Source organism: Gallinula chloropus (genome assembly GCF_964237585.1).
Source record: "Gallinula chloropus genome assembly, chromosome: 5".
Classification (NCBI taxonomy): Eukaryota; Metazoa; Chordata; class Aves; order Gruiformes; family Rallidae; genus Gallinula; species Gallinula chloropus.
In genome coordinates, this window is record NC_140090.1 from 23,863,964 (window position 1) to 23,880,178 (window position 16,215).

Consider the following 16,215-nt stretch of genomic DNA (forward strand, 5'->3'; position numbering starts at 1 on the left):
ATGACTGAGTTTGACGATTGCAGCCACGGCACATCCAATATGTATCTGCCAGGGTGCGCTTATTACGTCTCACCCTCAGATTTCTCGACGAAACCCTCTTTTTTGTCGCAATCGTCGTCCTGTCAAATGACTTTTCCTTATTCTTCTAATTTACCTCATGTCCAACCTGTGCGCGAAGTAGCATTCAGGGAATACGGATTAGAGCGCGGCAAATGGCAGTACAGGGGCAGTTATGCTCCCTATTACTCAGCTGAAGAGGTGATGCACAGAGACTTTCTGCAGCCCGCGAACAGGAGGACGGAAATGTTATTCAAAACGGACCCTGTCTGCGGCCACCACGGACCGTCTCCCGCCGCCTCCAACTTCTACAGCTCGGTGGGGAGGAACGGCATCCTGCCGCAAGGCTTCGACCAGTTTTACGAGACAGCCCCCGGACCCCCGTACCAGCAGCACTCCGAGGGCGAGGGGGACGCGGACAAGGGAGACCTGAAAGCCCAGAACAGCACTTGCAGTAAAACACCTTCCAGCCAAGAGAAGAAAGTGACACCAGCAAACAACACCGATTCCCCTTCTGGTGAGGCTGTTGCAGAGAAGAGCAACAGTTCAGGTAGGTATCAGTAGTAAATTGGGGGCAAGAGTACAAGGCCAACACTTTGTCAAGCCGCATTTTATGTGCAATTTTATAAGCATCCAAAGGATTTTATATATCCTATAAGATTTCCTTTACCGTTGTAAAGCGTGTTTACGATAGGAAACCAATTTAGGTGGGCTTAAGGTATTCTTGGAAGAGGATATTAATTGTTATTAAATTGTTGATTTGGCGGGGGGTAGATGGGGAGGAGATAGGGGGAGATTTCACAGGTAGCTCTCAGAGCTGCTTTCGGTTTAGAGCTTAAGATCTTCGTTTGTTTGGGGCGGGGGTGGGGGTGGTGGTGGTGGTGGGTGGGTGAGAGGAGTTTGAGAAACTTGGAATTTTTCCAGCCCATTTAAATATCTCTCTGTATTGCCCGAAGTGCTCTCTTTTAAGAAGTTGGGAAATATTCGCTTTTTTTGCTAAGTCAACCGGAGAGCAAAAGCCCCAGGAATATATATATTTTTTGACTGCTAGAGGGCTGCTTTCCAGACTATGGGATATCGTCAAAGTCTCTGATCTCTTCCTAGCTGAGCATGTTTGTAGCAGCAGCATAAATCAGTTTCTTCTCTCTTGAATTTCAGCAATTCCCCAGCGATCAAGGAAAAAGAGGTGTCCCTATACCAAATATCAGATAAGAGAACTGGAACGGGAGTTTTTCTTCAACGTGTACATAAACAAAGAGAAAAGACTGCAGTTGTCCAGAATGCTCAACCTCACTGACCGGCAAGTTAAAATCTGGTTTCAAAATCGAAGGATGAAAGAAAAGAAACTGAACAGAGATCGACTTCAATATTTCACTGGGAATCCCTTGTTTTGAGGAAAAAAAATAATTAAAAAAATAAAAGAAAAAGAAAGAGAGAGAAGAAAAGAATGAAAAAGAAAGGGAAAGCGTTGAAAAGAAAAAAACACCCACAAAGAGATAACAAGAAAAAAGGAAGAAAGCAGAAAAACAAAGATTATCCCGGTCTCTCTGACCTGCCATCTGAATGCAAAAGTAAATTGGTTTACATGACACATCCACCCTGCGGAACTCAAAGTTTCATTTTCATGTGCAACTCCACACACTGAATGGCCACTGGAGATTTCAGGGCTTGGCGGAGCAGATTCCTGCTAAGGGGAAACTAGGGTAAATCCAACTGTCCACTTTCGAGTGTTTCTCGCCAAAGGTGCTTTTTTTTTTCCTCTCCCACAGTACCAGCAAAGGACCTGCAGTGTGTCTGGTAGTTTTTGCTTACAATTCATTGAGTTCGGGGGAGGGGGGGCTCTGTTATTGCTTTTGAGCTAGGATAACACTTTCCTCCCTTTAAGTGAATGCGGTTTATTTAAGAGATGGTAAATGTACGTTCGCTATATATAAAATATATATATATATGTTTCTATTGTCATCCGAAAGCATGGGCCACTGTCTTTTTCATGTGAATAAATGGTTTCTAGTAAAGTTAAGGTTATAACTTCCTTGCACTGTATGGATTTCCATCTCCAAAGGATCCTAGCGTTTCCCGGGCTAGAGCCAAGTTCAGTTAAATAATAACGTGAGGAAGCCTAGTCGGGTTATTTTAAATTAATTTAAAATATATGAGAGCTTAGATGCTTAACTCTCCTTTTGTAGGTGCGTGTAACCTTCTCTGTTCGCTGTGAGGCAGAGCCAACATGGCTGTCTGCAGACCATCACTTCTGGTGGTGCTGCAATTGCTGTAAACAACAAAAAAAAAAAGGCTTTTTTTTTTTTTTTTTTTTTTTATTTAACCGATCGGGCTCCCCAGAAGCCCAGAATCCCCAACGACAATCACTGTTTACTTGTTAGCGTAGAGCAAGGCAGTAAGACCGAGGGCTCAGGGCGAGTCAGACAAGAGGGAGCTATAAACAATTGGCACTGGCGGGGGCAGGAAAAGCAAAAAACAGAAAAAGAAAAAAAAAAGGGGGGGGGGGGGGATGGAGAGAGAGAGAAAACCCAGAGAAATAAAAAGATACGTTGTAGGCAGAGGGGTGAATCTCTGAAATCTCATCCCCCGGCAGGGAGAGCGGAGCGCGGTGCTTGGCCGGAGCGCAGCCCGCAGCCCCGGCCGCGGCGGGCCCTGCGCGGGGGCCGGCATCCGGCGGAGGTCCGCTCCGCTCCTCGCCGCTTTATCTTGCGTGACCTGGCTGGGCTGTTTACAAAACCTTGAACTGTCTAGACAACACCATAAAACCCGAGGTTCTAAACAGCTTAATTGGGTTATATTATACACCTTCTGGTGGGTGAAAAAGAGATTTCCGCAATGTGCAATAAAGGCGAGGAGTGAGAAAAGAATTTGCCCCCCCCCCTCTTTTTTTTTGAGCAGGACGAAGCGGCTGTCGCTATGCTGCACGCAGGGAAGGCAAAAGCGCCCAAATAAGTCAGGAAAAGCCGAAGAATTCAAAAAAAATAGAGAAATGGAAGCGGAGGGAGGCATGACTAAGAAAAAAAAAATTTAAAACCCTTTAGCAAGAAAAACATAAGTGTATGCCTTTGAACTTCCAAAATGTCAAGGTCATCACCTTTAACCTTTCTGAATAATTAGGCGCCTTAAGGTTCCTCTGTTATTTTCAACCACCACCCACTCTCTCTGTCTCCCTCCCTCTCTCTCTCACACACACACGCACGCACAACCACACACACACTTATTACCGCATAGCTGGCCATATTAGCAAATGCATCATAACGCAGAGAAAATCCCAGCTGGGTCGAGGTGAGCCCTCCGTGGCGTGCGGGGAGCGTTCCCCGCTCCGGTCGCCGCCAGCCTGAGCACGGCGGGCTCCCCGCTCCCCTCGCCCTTCTTATCCGCACCCCGGGAATTCGCATCAAAACTCCTTTTTCTTTTCTTATCTTTGTCTTTGGGTTGGTGTTTTTTTTCCCTGTGGGTGTTGGTGGGGTATTTTTAGCTCTAAAAAAATTCAAATTGTGATTTTTTTCACTCAAATATTAATACTGTTCGGGCTGTAGGAAATGCTTTGTAATTCAGGGAGAAAGGCGGTGTTTCTGTGCAGCTTTTCTGTGGATGTGCCTTTCCCTACAAAGCCCATTAATCAGAAATGCGCAGAGTCGCGGGGAATTTCTCAAAGCGTTTCGCCTGACCTTATCGCAAAATTCTCTTGTCTCTGCCGAGCCTTAATCCACAGGGCGAGAACCAGTCGTTTGATTTTTCTGTTCCCCGCAGTGCTTTAACAGTCTGGTTTAGCGGATTATTACACCTTTAAAATGCTAAGACACCGCGAAAGAGGGCCGGGGTAGCCGAACCACCCCTGCATTCATCTTGCATAAACGCTCAAGGATAGCAGTTCTAAGTTTCTGTTTAAAAAAGAAAAGAAAAGAAAAAGGTGGGGAAAAAGAGAGAGAGAAAAAAGAAGAAAGGAAGAACCCCATGCCTGGGAGCAAATTGAGCTGAGGAAGGAGAAGGAGCCTGGGAGAGGAGGAAATTCCCGGTGCTGCGCGGCCCGCGGCCACAGGAGGGCGCGCCCATGTGCTGTAATGCCCGCAGCCGCCCTGCTGCTCACGTCTATTTCCCCCCTAATAATAATTCCACTGCTAATAAAATATCTAATATATAAGTAACGATAAGATTTCAGGGCCTTCCAAATGAGAAAATAAAGCATCAAAAAGATTTATTAAACAAATAACCCATAACCGTGACGTGCTGGAGAAATATGCTACTTTAAAAGATTTTTTTGGGGGGGGGGGGGGGGTTAGGGGGTAGGGGTGGGTGTCGTAATCTTTTATAATGCATCTGAGCTTTAAAAAAACCCCATAATTTTAAGGGGAAAAATAATAAAAAAACAGTGATATTCAGAATTCGTTCCCTAGAACGAAAATCTATTTAGTTCTTTAAGTACAGCCTTAACGTGGATGGAACAAAACTAATATAAAAAACATGCGTTTCCACGGTTTATCTTCGATTCTTATTCGAGGCTTTACTTAAACAAACCTCTACAGAAAGCATAGTTTTCAAGATGTATTTTATTTAAAGGCGAGACTAGCGTTACACCCTGAGAGTGCTTTTTTCCTTCTTTTTTTTTTTTTTTAAGAGAGACAAACATAGACTAAAGCAAAAAGAAGACATTTTTAATATCCGAACATCACCTTGCCAAGGCACTGCTGAATGAAATCCCTCCCCTTAAAAATACTACGGAGATCTATTAAAAAGTAACTAGAGATTAGAAAATTAAAGCGAAGCTTATGAATTTCCTGGACGCTCTCCAATGACCGGGCATGTTCCGTTTTTCTGGTTTTCTGTTTTATTTTTCCCCTCCAGCACGCATTTTTGGTCAGAATCTGAGGAAAGAAAGGGCTTCGCTGTTTTCTGCTTCTTTGCAGAATCCACCGAAATCTATTTCACGTTGGCTCAGCCATATTCCGCCTTTTTTAAAGTCCCATCTCTCGTGAAAGCATCTGTTGGCACTTTGTCTGGTAGTTGTTGGGGTCTTTTTTGGTGGTGGTGGGGGGGGGGGTTGGGTTGTTGTTGGGTTGTTTTTTTTTTTTAGAAGTTCATTGTTAAGAGTTTCCTAGAAATAGCCTTTCCGTCCGTCATAAAATGGCATTGTACAATCTGAAATCCTCGGGATCCCTGACGCCAAAGGTAGCCCTTGCAGGCGCGGTCGGAGCCCGAAGGAAAATCCCCTGATCTCTCGGTGAAGGTACTCATTTCGAGAGGGAAACGCTTAGCGAAGTTTTTGTGCTTGTTTGTTTGTTTTTCGTGGCATGAGAGTGCTCCTGCTAAGAGCCCACGCCAACCCCAACCCCATGAGGCTTCGTCATCCGAGGGGCTTTAATCCCTCGCAATTACAGTGAGGCCGATCTCAGCGAATGTGAACGAGTGATGGGAGCCAGGATGTGTTGCTAATTAAAAAAAATAATTATACATGTACACATTCAAGAATATAAACCAGCAGCTTTCTTTTTTGACTCATCGTGTAAATCAGATGATTCTGTGCCAGCCTATAATTTTTTTGCTCTTACGCTTTTCTCTTCCCTTTTTTATTCCTTTAGGGAAAAAAAAGAAAAAAAGAAAGAAAGAAAGAAAAAGAAAAGGTTGTGAGCTGTTTCCAAATGTCTTTGGTCTTGTCCTTTAAGGAGAACGAAAAAGGCATTTACTTATTTTCTGATTCAAATACAAATACGGCAGGAACCTGCCGAAAGACAAACGTGCAGCCCAAACAAATACCGAGGCTAAGGGCTGCACCGGCGCTAAAATCTACGCGCTAAAATCTTGCCATACCGGATAAGCACTTCCATATCCACAGAAATATAGAAATACAATAGAGGAAGGGCTGAGGCTTCGTGCTAAGCTGGGGGTACAGACAGTGCTACCGTGCGCTCCCCAAGCTCAGAAATAACACCTTTGAAGAAACGGCCAGCGTTCTATTTTGTTTATTTCATAAGCTTTCATATTTAGGAAAAGGCATAGTGTTATCAGTCTGTCTTGTGTGTGGTGTGTGCGTGTGTGTGTGTGTGTGTCCCGCCCTCGGTCAAAAAAATCCAGGGAATCCGAACCCTCAGCCCAGACGCCGACTCTTTCTATGAAAATATGGCACATAGAGATCTGGGCAACGTGACAGTTGCGTTATTAGAGGAAGAAAGGACACGATATCATAGCCAATTCCACCCCCCACACACACATCCCCTACCCCCCTTAAATAAAACTATTCTCCAATCTCCCCACAATATAACAACGTGGCATAAAAGATACAACCCGCGCGCTTAAAGACACCCTAAATAAAATGCTGGAATCAAGTATAATGAAAGGAATTTTACTAAAAGCTTCCCGGGTTACAGTCGGTTTTTAAACTAAGACGTTTTTCGCAATACCTTTGTTACTGAAGGCATCTGCAAAATATCTAGCCTCTTTCGTACCTCTCTCCCATCCCCCTCCCATAATGAGACACAAACACAGCAAATTGCAACTATGAGAGTCCCCAGCACAGCCGAGGGAAAAAAAAAATTTAAAAAATCATATCACCAGTAATAAGGTTTAGGAAGATAAGGCATTGAAAATTAAGCCCTGCTGCCAGGTCTGGTAACCTCAAGTTTTTAGCCCTGACATTTGCTAGAGGAGAAAACTGTAATGTCCACCTATGCTTTATTACAAACAGTAATTTACATCTGCATGGACCCATTGGTTGGGCTTTTTTTTTTTTTTTTTCCCCTCGTTGGGAAAAATATGAGGCTCTGAGAGCAAAACCTTTATATTAATGTAGATTGTATATCTCATTTATTGCACAATATTGATTTATTTATTAATGTTAATTACTTGATTCCATTTTAATATGATTTAAAACAAGAGTGACATTAAATGCCCAGAGCCTAAGTCCCCAGTTCCCCGGTGGCTCTCGCATGTTTATTCAACTTCTATTTACATCAAACTTAAACTTTCCTACTGTTCATTTTCAATAAAAAATTGCTGCCCGTTTTTTAAAACCCTCATGATTTATCGTGAGCGAAGGGTCTTACGAAGCTGTTTTGCCAGACCTGAATACGATATTTAAATGATTATCATCACAGCCATCATCTGAGTTTCCGCGTAGTGTGACATGCAAGAAATTAATATTTTCAATTAAAAAAAGGGGGGCAGGGGGAGAAAAAATATCAAAGAGCCCTCATGTCTAATCAGGAGCCAAGAAGTCAGCTTCCCCAGCACCAGCGGGGCTGGCGTGGAAAGCAGCTCAGCATTTGCTGATTGTTTTAACTTTACTGTTGGGCGAAACCCGCCGCAGACCTCTGGGCTCATACTTCAGCCGGGATATTTCTGGGACCCCCTTTTCTTAAAGTGTAAATAAAGATTATGAAAGAGCCATTTGATGGGCATAAAATTCCTGATTAGATTTAACAGTCGAGTCTTAAACTGCGTCAAGGAAAATAGTATTTTGTTTCTTTAAACTCTGTGGGTTGTCCGGGCTGTTGTTGAAGAAGAGGAAATTGCTAGAAAGCCGGGGGGTGGGGGGAGAATGCCGCGCTCGGAAGGAGCGTCGTGGGCTCCGCCGCGGCTTCTCTCCCGGCTCAGGCAAATCTTAGCAATGGCTCTGATAATGATCTTAGAGAGACGTCTCGCCGAAGCGCCCGTTCCTCTGCTCGACCCTCGGTGGCGGTGAAGCGTGCCCGGAGAGGGCAGGGGGCTGCGCCAGGCGCAGGGGATGCTGCGAAAAAGATCTTGAAAGCAGCGAATGTTACGAAGGTAATATTGAAACTCTCCGGCAACCCAGAAGCTGGAGACTGTGCAGCTATAAAAGACGCCGGCTCTTAACCTGACAATGATGTTGTATTTGAACAGCTGCGATAAGGTTTTAAAAGGTCTGTCTCATTGCCACAGCGAAATTTTAAATGGGGTTATTGTTTCCAGCAGTGTAAAGTGTACGGTAAAGTGCAAAACATCCAAACGCCAGGAAACAGGGGGAAATTCAGATCCACGCTGGTGGAAAACGCATGTTTTCAGCTGTGCGAAAGATGTGTTTAAATTTTTTAAAACCCCCTTTCACGTGCTGTGTCCGCTCTTGGGGATCTGAAAGGGCGTTTTGGTGGCAGAAAGGCCCAAAATAAACAAGCAGATGAATCCGAAACAAAAAATTATCAACAAGTTCACTTTGTCTTAGTGAGAGTCCTTGACAGCATTAGTCCCAGATAAGAAATACTCCAGTTTGAGAACAGTTGGGGAAAAAAAAAAAAAAAGAAAAGAAAAAGAAAAGGAAGAAAGAAAAAAGAAAAAAGAAAAAGAAAGAAAGAGAAAAAGAGATTAAAACAAAACAGAAAACAGAAAAAGAGAAAGGAAGAAAAGGAGAAAAAATGACAAGAAAAAAAGTAATAAACAGTTTGTAACATCACTGTTTAAAATGTAATAGCTTCGGATGTAAATATGGGTACGAAGTGGGGAGAAAAACAGTAAAACACGTTCAAAATTTTGGAATGGAAAAATCTGATTTGCCGTGTAGACAGCTTCTGTTGCCTTCGGTATGCATTTTTTATATACAATAATATAGGTGCATTTGTCTCTCTTCTCAAAAAAAAAAAAAAAGAAAGAAAGAAAGAAAGGGGAAAAAAAGAAAAAGTTGTTCGAAGAGTTGCAGTGTGGATATGAGTTTCTGTATGTCTTTTAATGAGCACAACTACAGAAGGAGAAATTATCTTTATGGTGCTTTCAGTTTCCAGGGCAAGTGAAAACCCCACTTTTTTTTTTTTTTTTTTTTTTTTTTCCCAGGCGGTCGGGAGAGAGCACTGTAAAATAATTTTAGGAATGTAGCCTCCCTATAAAACTCGAGTTATGACAAAAGTCTAGCTTTTAATATTTGACGATTTGTGTTAAAACAAAAATTGACCTTCTCGGTTAGCAGCGAGGAAAAAAATCAATAGTATAATTTTCAATAATTCATAACGCGAACGCCATTATGCTAAATCTTAACTATTAATCTTATCCTTTACAAAGTCTCGATTGATTTGTTAATAAAATATCTTCCCGTGCGCGGCAACAGAGGGTATAACTCTTGAAAAAGCTTCAGAAGCAAGAAAATTACCAAGTAGCCCAAGAATGTAGATGAGGCTTTTATTGATCGCCCCTGATTCTCCTTAATACGCATTAATAAATCCCGCAACCTTTTGTCCCCGCACTTGTCAGAAGCGGGGCTTTTACAGGAGCCATCACGGGAAGGCACGTCTTTCCGCCCGCCGTGCCACCCGCGGGCTTCCGCGCCCGCGGAGGCTCCGCGGCGCGGCGCGGGGAGGAGGCGGGGGGGGGATGGGGGGAAGGTAGTGGGGGAGGGAGGGCGGGGGGGTGGCCGCGCGGGGCGGCGGGGCCCGGGCCGGCTGCCGCAGCGCGGGGCGGCGGGCGCGGCGGGGCGGTGCGGTGCGGTGCCGGCGCGGCGGCCTAGGGGTCGCTGTTGACCGCGGCGGGGCGCGGCGGGGCGGCGCGGCGGGGCGCGTCAGCGGCGGGGCGGCGGGGCGCGGGGCGGCGGGCGCTGCCATTGGCCCGGCTGTCATGTGGTCGCGCGGAGGCATCCGCAATTACACGGGAATGTTTTCCTAGAGATGTCAGCCTACAAAGGACACAATCTCTCTTCCTCAAATTCCGCCCCAAAATGTCCTTTCCCAACAGCTCTCCTGCCGCTAATACTTTTTTAGTAGATTCTCTCATCAGTGCGTGCAGGAGTGACAGTTTCTACTCCAACAGCGCCAGCATGTATATGCCACCTAGCACAGACATTGGGACGTATGGGATGCAAACCTGTGGACTCCTTCCGTCTCTGGCTAAAAGAGAAGTTAATCACCAAAATATGGGTATGAATGTACATCCTTATATACCTCAAGTAGACACTTGGACAGACCCGAACAGATCTTGTCGAATAGAGCAACCTGTTACACAGCAGGTCCCCACTTGTTCCTTCACTACAAATATTAAAGAAGAAAGCAATTGCTGCATGTATTCCGATAAGAGATCCAAACTCATTTCTGCAGACGTCCCTTCCTACCAGAGGCTGGTGTCTGAATCATGCCCCATTGAGAACCCCGAGGTTCCCGTCCCAGGATATTTTAGACTGAGCCAGACCTACGCCACTGGGAAAACCCAAGAGTACAATAATAGTCCTGAAACGAGTTCAACTGTAATGTTACAGTTAAACCCTCGCGGCAGCTCCAAACCGCAGATATCTGCTCAACTTCAGCTGGAAAAGAAAATGAATGAAAACCCGAACAACCAAGACAACACCGCTAAAGTCTCTCAAGTGGAAAGTCCCGAGCCCAAGTCCACGTTGCAAGACGAGCGGAGCTGCCTGCCCGAAGGCTCCGTGTCCAGCCCAGAAGTCCAGGAGAAGGAGAGTAAAGGTCTGTATTACCGAGTTTAAGCCGTGCCGTGGTGTAACTCCAACACGCCAGCACCATAAAGCACGCTCGAATATACTAACGAGCATCACAGCCGTCACATTTAATGCTAAGGAGTATCGGGCTGCAGGTGCTGTGTCTCTGAAGATTTTGGCAGGCAAAAAATGCCACACAAAAGGGTCCAAAGATTTTCTGTAGAGATCTGCCTCTCTCGTGCATGCAGACCGCCTCTGTGATGCGGGGAATGTAGCCGTGTGCTCCTTAATGCGCCGCAGCAGCCAAAAGCAGCCCCATACCTCTAAAAAAGCAGGTCTGGAGGTTGTAAAATACGACCAGCTCAACTTTTCTCTCGTAATATTTTGCTGATTATTTTTTTAATTATTATTGTTATTTTTATTTATGTTTTTTTCTCACCGAGCCTTACTGCTGTTTGATTGCATTTAAAGTTAATTACGATCCTATTAAAATAGGTGAGGAATAGGTGCTACCAGGCTGGGTAAAGTTGGAAACAAATGCACAATGAAAGCAGCAGCCCGCTATCTGCCTGGTCCGAAGGTGGACTATTTCAATGTGGTGCTTTAGATAACCTTGGGTTGGTCTCCAAAAGTGCAACAGTATTTCGAAATGCTTTTGAAAACCAAAGATGGTGGCAATCTGATTTTATTTCCCCTTTAAAAGTGCACTAAAGCCTTCCTTCCGAACGGCGTGTGTCGAAGAATCCCAAAACGGGAAATTTTCTCATATCAAAATGTACTTTGCAACCTCTAGGTCGATTTGTACCCTATGTGTGCATGGAGAGTCTCTTTATCTGAATTACATTTAACAGCCCAGGTCTAGGTTGATATGGGGTAGATTTGTTTTTGGTGGGGGAAAAAAAATCTGAAAGGGAAATGAAAAAAAAAAATCAAATCCTGGGCAGAGGGTGTTAATTTCTTGTGTATCATTTTTGGCTGGAAAAAACGTCTATGCCTGCTTCTAGGTGTACTGGTGTAATTCAACTGATGGCTGGGGAGAGGTGGGGGTGGGTTGGGGGGAACCTGCTTCAAAATACACTGCGAGGGTATTTGGCAATTGGGATATTTTCGTAGCAAGTGTCGTGGGAGCCCGAGGCGGCCATGGCGAGGCTAACCCCGTTAAAATGCGGCCATGGGGCTGACGGCAGGTTAAATATTGTCGAAATGCTGAACGCCAGCTGAAAACTCGAGAGCCCCCATCTCTGCCAGGGGCAGGGGCGCGGGGCGGCCCCAGGCAGGGTGCCGTGTGTGGGGACGGGCGAGCCCAGCCTGGCAGCAGGTCCCCTCTCCGTGCCCACGCCTCACCCGAGCCGTGCTTAATGCCCACATCAACCATATATGCCAGACACTGCAGAGGAGGGGTCATGGCCAAGGGTACACTCTAACAGCCTGAGGTATTTTTTTTTATTTTCTTCTTCTTCTTCTTCTTTGATTTTGATAGAGGAAATCAAGTCTGATACTCCAACGAGCAATTGGCTAACTGCAAAGAGTGGCAGAAAGAAGAGGTGTCCTTATACTAAACACCAAACACTGGAATTAGAGAAAGAGTTCTTATTCAATATGTATCTCACTCGAGAGCGCCGTCTAGAGATCAGTAAGAGCGTAAACCTCACTGACAGGCAGGTCAAGATTTGGTTTCAAAACCGCAGAATGAAGCTCAAGAAGATGAGCAGGGAGAACCGAATCCGGGAACTGACCGCTAATCTGACCTTCTCTTAAACCCTAACCCCGGGGGGGGGCACCCGTGAGGAATGGGCACAGCACCGCCACTTGCTAAAGGCAGGAGAGACTCTGGCAAAACCCGGCATTTTCCAGTTTTGTTTTGGTTTTGGGTTTTGTTTTTGGTTGGTTGTTTTGGTTTTGTTTTGGTTTTTTTCTCTGATAGAATGTGACTCTTCGTCCTTCTTTTAGCGCTGCAAGTGAATATGTATTACTATGATGAGTATATATAAAACCTAGCACGTGTAATTTATTTTTGTTCTCATCGTAATGCAGGGTAACTATTATTGAATATTATCATTTGGTCTTAACTTATTGGAACTGTCGAACATCCAAACAATGTGACTTTTTCATGTTTTTACTAACAAAATGGTATTTATGTGGGGCTGTTACACGGGCCATAACGTTTTGAGTACATACAATACTTTAAGAAAATAAAGGGGGGGGGGGGAACTTTGGGGGTGGGGGGAAAAAGAAGCACATTATAATGTAACTATCCTCGCAAATGAACTTAGAGATTGTCCTTCGTAAAATGGAATATTTCCTTCTTCTCCATTGTAGACATTTCCTCGTGGTGCATATGTGGAATAGTAGTCGTTCAGCAGCAATATGTCCTTCTTGTGCATGTTCTGTTCGCATGTATAATGCAATAAACTCTGTAAACTACTCCGGTTCCTTTGGTTTTCTACAAATGTTTAAAGAACGGGTGCAGGTTGGTCTCCTTGATCTTCCTCTATCAGCAGCTCTTTGGACTGATGTACCTTCTTTGCCATTTTCTGCTCTTTGTGTATGTCTGCCTGGTTTTCTTTCTTTTTTTTCCCCCTTTTCCTCCCCCCCCCCCCTTTTTTTTAGGGGTGGGGTGGAGACTAAGGCGGGAAATGATGTAAACCTAATTTATTTCTAATTGTGCCTGTAAACAAATGATTAATTGATAAAATGTTGTGTGATGTTCACAGTCTGACAAACTGAATGAAAAAAAAAAAGCGAAAGGGGAAGAAAAAAAAAAAGTAGTAAAATATTATGACCTAAACTGGACATCCTCATCCAAACGACTCATAAATGGTAAGTGATAAAAAATCTTTCTACTAAAAGCTGTGAACAATATGTGTGCCATTTTACTTGACGTTCGTATGTTGATTTAAAAAAGACCAGTCGCTGCGTGCTTACAGTGTGTAGACTTTGATTTCGTGTCTTTACTCACTTAAAAAAAAAACCCAACCCAACAAACAAAACATCATAACAAACGCAAAGCTGAGTATCAGTAAATGTTAAGGAGTTCGGTTCTTGGTCAGCACAAGAGCTTTAAGAAGATGGTGGAAGGGAAAATCTTCCCTCAAACATCTGGCAAGATTGGCTTTTTTGAGCAGGAAGGCTCCCAAGCTTGCTTACAAAAGTACACCAGCCTCTTCAGACCTACTTCGGTCACCCTGCACGGTTCCTGTTTGCTCAGAGATCGTTTTATTTCGCGCAATTCCATTTCAGCAGCACACATCCAGATAATGAAGTTCACGACTCTTAACCCTTTCCGCACGTAGCTGGAAAATGGTATTAGCAGGGCTCTGCACTGGAAGCTGAGGAAGGGCGTGTGTGTCCGAGAGAGCGGGTGAGTGCCTCTGCGAGCAGAAATACTAAAGCAGAACTGTAAATACCTTGCAAATGAACATGACTCCAAATTGAAGTGCAAATACTTGGGCATACTTGCACCTTCAAACAGTCCTAGAAAAATAGCTTGGCTGCTGTTTGCGCTGGGAAACCAGCTTGCCCGCAATCAACGCCCATTCCTCCCCTAAGCAGTTTCTGAATCAAGAAATTAAAGGCGAGATAGTGCCAATGTTGTCTGACTTGGTGACGCTGGTACTGCTCATGCTACAGCTGGCGGGGTCGTATTTTGCTCTTTTGTTGCTGATATTTAATTTAAGCCAATACTTTCTCGTGTACACGTTTGCTCGTAGGGCTGGGGGTATATATTCCTCAAACCAAAGCATCACCATTTTGAAGCTGCGGGAGTCACAAGCACGTAGGTATTTTGTGTTTCCTCTTGTTTCGAAAACAAACAACGAAACGGTGCTCAGAAATCTCACCCACTTTAAATATTGCGTACATTTGAACCGTCTTTTCTTTTCCTTTAAAGATCCTCGCTACATCACCAGAGAAGTTTCAACAGTGGGAAGTAATTAGCTGGCTCCATACCAAGTGTTTAACGTATATAAAAAAAAGGAAGCTCGCTCTAATCTGCCTGCTTTATGAATTTGTGTCTCGTGTGAAGCGAGGGGCAATTCTTCGCCATAGCACAAGCCCTGCTCCCTGGGAAAAATATGAGAGAAATACGAACACGCAAATGAAAATGCTATAGTGAGATTTAAAAATTTAAAAAACAATAAAAAAGAAAAGAAAAAGAAAAAGAAAAAAGGAAGAAAACAACATAGGAGAGTAATAAATCATTAAATAAACAGGAATTTCAGTCCCTTCCTCACACCAGCCAGCGAGTAGGAAGTGTTTTCTCGGTGCTGTTGTTCGTGCCCTCGGCGGGCTGTGCTGCGGGCTCTCCACTAACTCTGTGCGTTTCCTCCAGATCCCGACACAGCCACCGTCCCTCGCTCGGGAGAGCAGGCATGGGCAGAAGACCATGGGTAATCTAGTTTTCGATACTAACCGGGCAGCGTTTCGCTCGGGGAGAGATAACCGGGTCAGGGAGGGAAAGGACGGGAGGGGAGGGGAGGGAAGGGAAGGGAAGGGAAGGAAAAGAAAGCAAAGCGGGCAGATATCTCACATAGGCATTGAACGTGGCCAGCGCGGCCCGGCCCGGCTCCCCCTGAACTAGGGGCGGAGGAGGCAGAACTGCCGGGGAACGGGGGGCGACGGCAGGCCCGCGCCCCTCCGCCAGCCGGAGCCTGCCCGCCCCTGTGGTCCCTACCCCGGTGCCGCGGCTCTGCCCGGTGCGGGGCCGGGCGGCCTCCCCCGGGTAGCCTTTGCCAGCGTCCCCTCCCGAGCCGCGTTGGGCACCGTGAGGGGGGCTGGTGTTGGAGCTGCGTAGTCCCAAAGTTTCGCAGATACAGGAGCATGTGTTCAGCCACACGTCAGTTGTGCTCGGAGACACAGGCTTTGCTGTTTCCATCCGTCCGTTTTATTAGGGACACATTAATCTATAATCAAATACACCTCATAAAATTTTTATTGAAAGGCATAAAATCATTACAGAGGTCTTCCACCTGTTTTAAAACAACACAATGGGCATCTCTTTTTAAAAGTGTATCCTTTCCATGGAAACTTTCTGTCCGGGGGGGCGGGGAGCGGATAATAATACCCGCACATGCTCTGAAATATGGAAGTACCGCAATGTGCTTTTACTGTAACATTTTCCTGTTTTATGAGAAGTCGTTACAGTCCCAGCTTGCGATGGTTTGTTTTTACAGGCAAGAATCCCCCTTTCCCAGCGGGTTTCCTCAGCAGCTTGGAGTGTGATTAGCAAGCCAAGGCTGTTGGATTTATTTAAACACCCTGCCTCTCATTGATTAAGAAATGAATGGCAGAAATCACTCAAAGGAGGTGAAGAAATAGTCCGCGCCCGCCGCGGCCGTGGGCTGCCAGCGCAGCCACGCCCGCCGCGCCCCGGGCAGGCAGGGCGGGCAGCGGGCAGGGCGGGCAGCGGGCAGGGCAGGCGGGCAGCGAAAGCGAGCAGGGCAGGCGGGCAGGGTGGGCAGGGCGGGCGGGCAAGCAGGGCGGACAGGCAGGCAGGCGGGCGTGCAGGGCAGGCGGGCAAGCGGGCAGGGCGGGCGGGCGGCCCCGGCGCGGTCCGGGCGCGCAGCCGGCGCGGCGCTCTGCGCGGGGCCGTTGTTGATGATGATTTTTTTTTTAATCACAGCAGCCCCAGTTTAGCGGATTGATTTACTCGCAGTATTGGTAAATATGATCACGTGGGCTCCGCAACCAATGGTTGAGGGTTGCAGTCTGCAAAATACTACGATTGTTCTCCGGGAGGGTATCATATACAGTTAACAGTGTAACCTTTTATATGACTAAGAGGGGAGCCTAAA

The 16,215-nt window shown here is 45.7% G+C and overlaps 2 protein-coding genes across 2 annotated transcripts; both read left to right on the top strand.

The window, feature by feature from the left end:
• Nucleotides 1-1,451, top strand: HOXD11 (homeobox D11; the record flags this gene model as incomplete). The annotated part of the gene is made up of 2 exons (XM_084264334.1): nucleotides 1-607; nucleotides 1,216-1,451. The coding sequence occupies 2 exons, from the start codon at nucleotides 1-3 to the stop codon at nucleotides 1,449-1,451; spliced, it is 843 nt and encodes a 280-aa protein (XP_084120460.1).
• Nucleotides 1,452-9,709: 8,258 nt separating this feature from the next.
• On the top strand, nucleotides 9,710-12,181 carry HOXD10 (homeobox D10; the record flags this gene model as incomplete). Its single annotated transcript, XM_084264729.1, has 2 exons — nucleotides 9,710-10,451; nucleotides 11,904-12,181. 2 exons carry the CDS (start codon nucleotides 9,710-9,712, stop codon nucleotides 12,179-12,181), a joined length of 1,020 nt encoding a protein of 339 aa, XP_084120855.1.
• Between the last annotated feature and the right edge of the window lie 4,034 nt (nucleotides 12,182-16,215).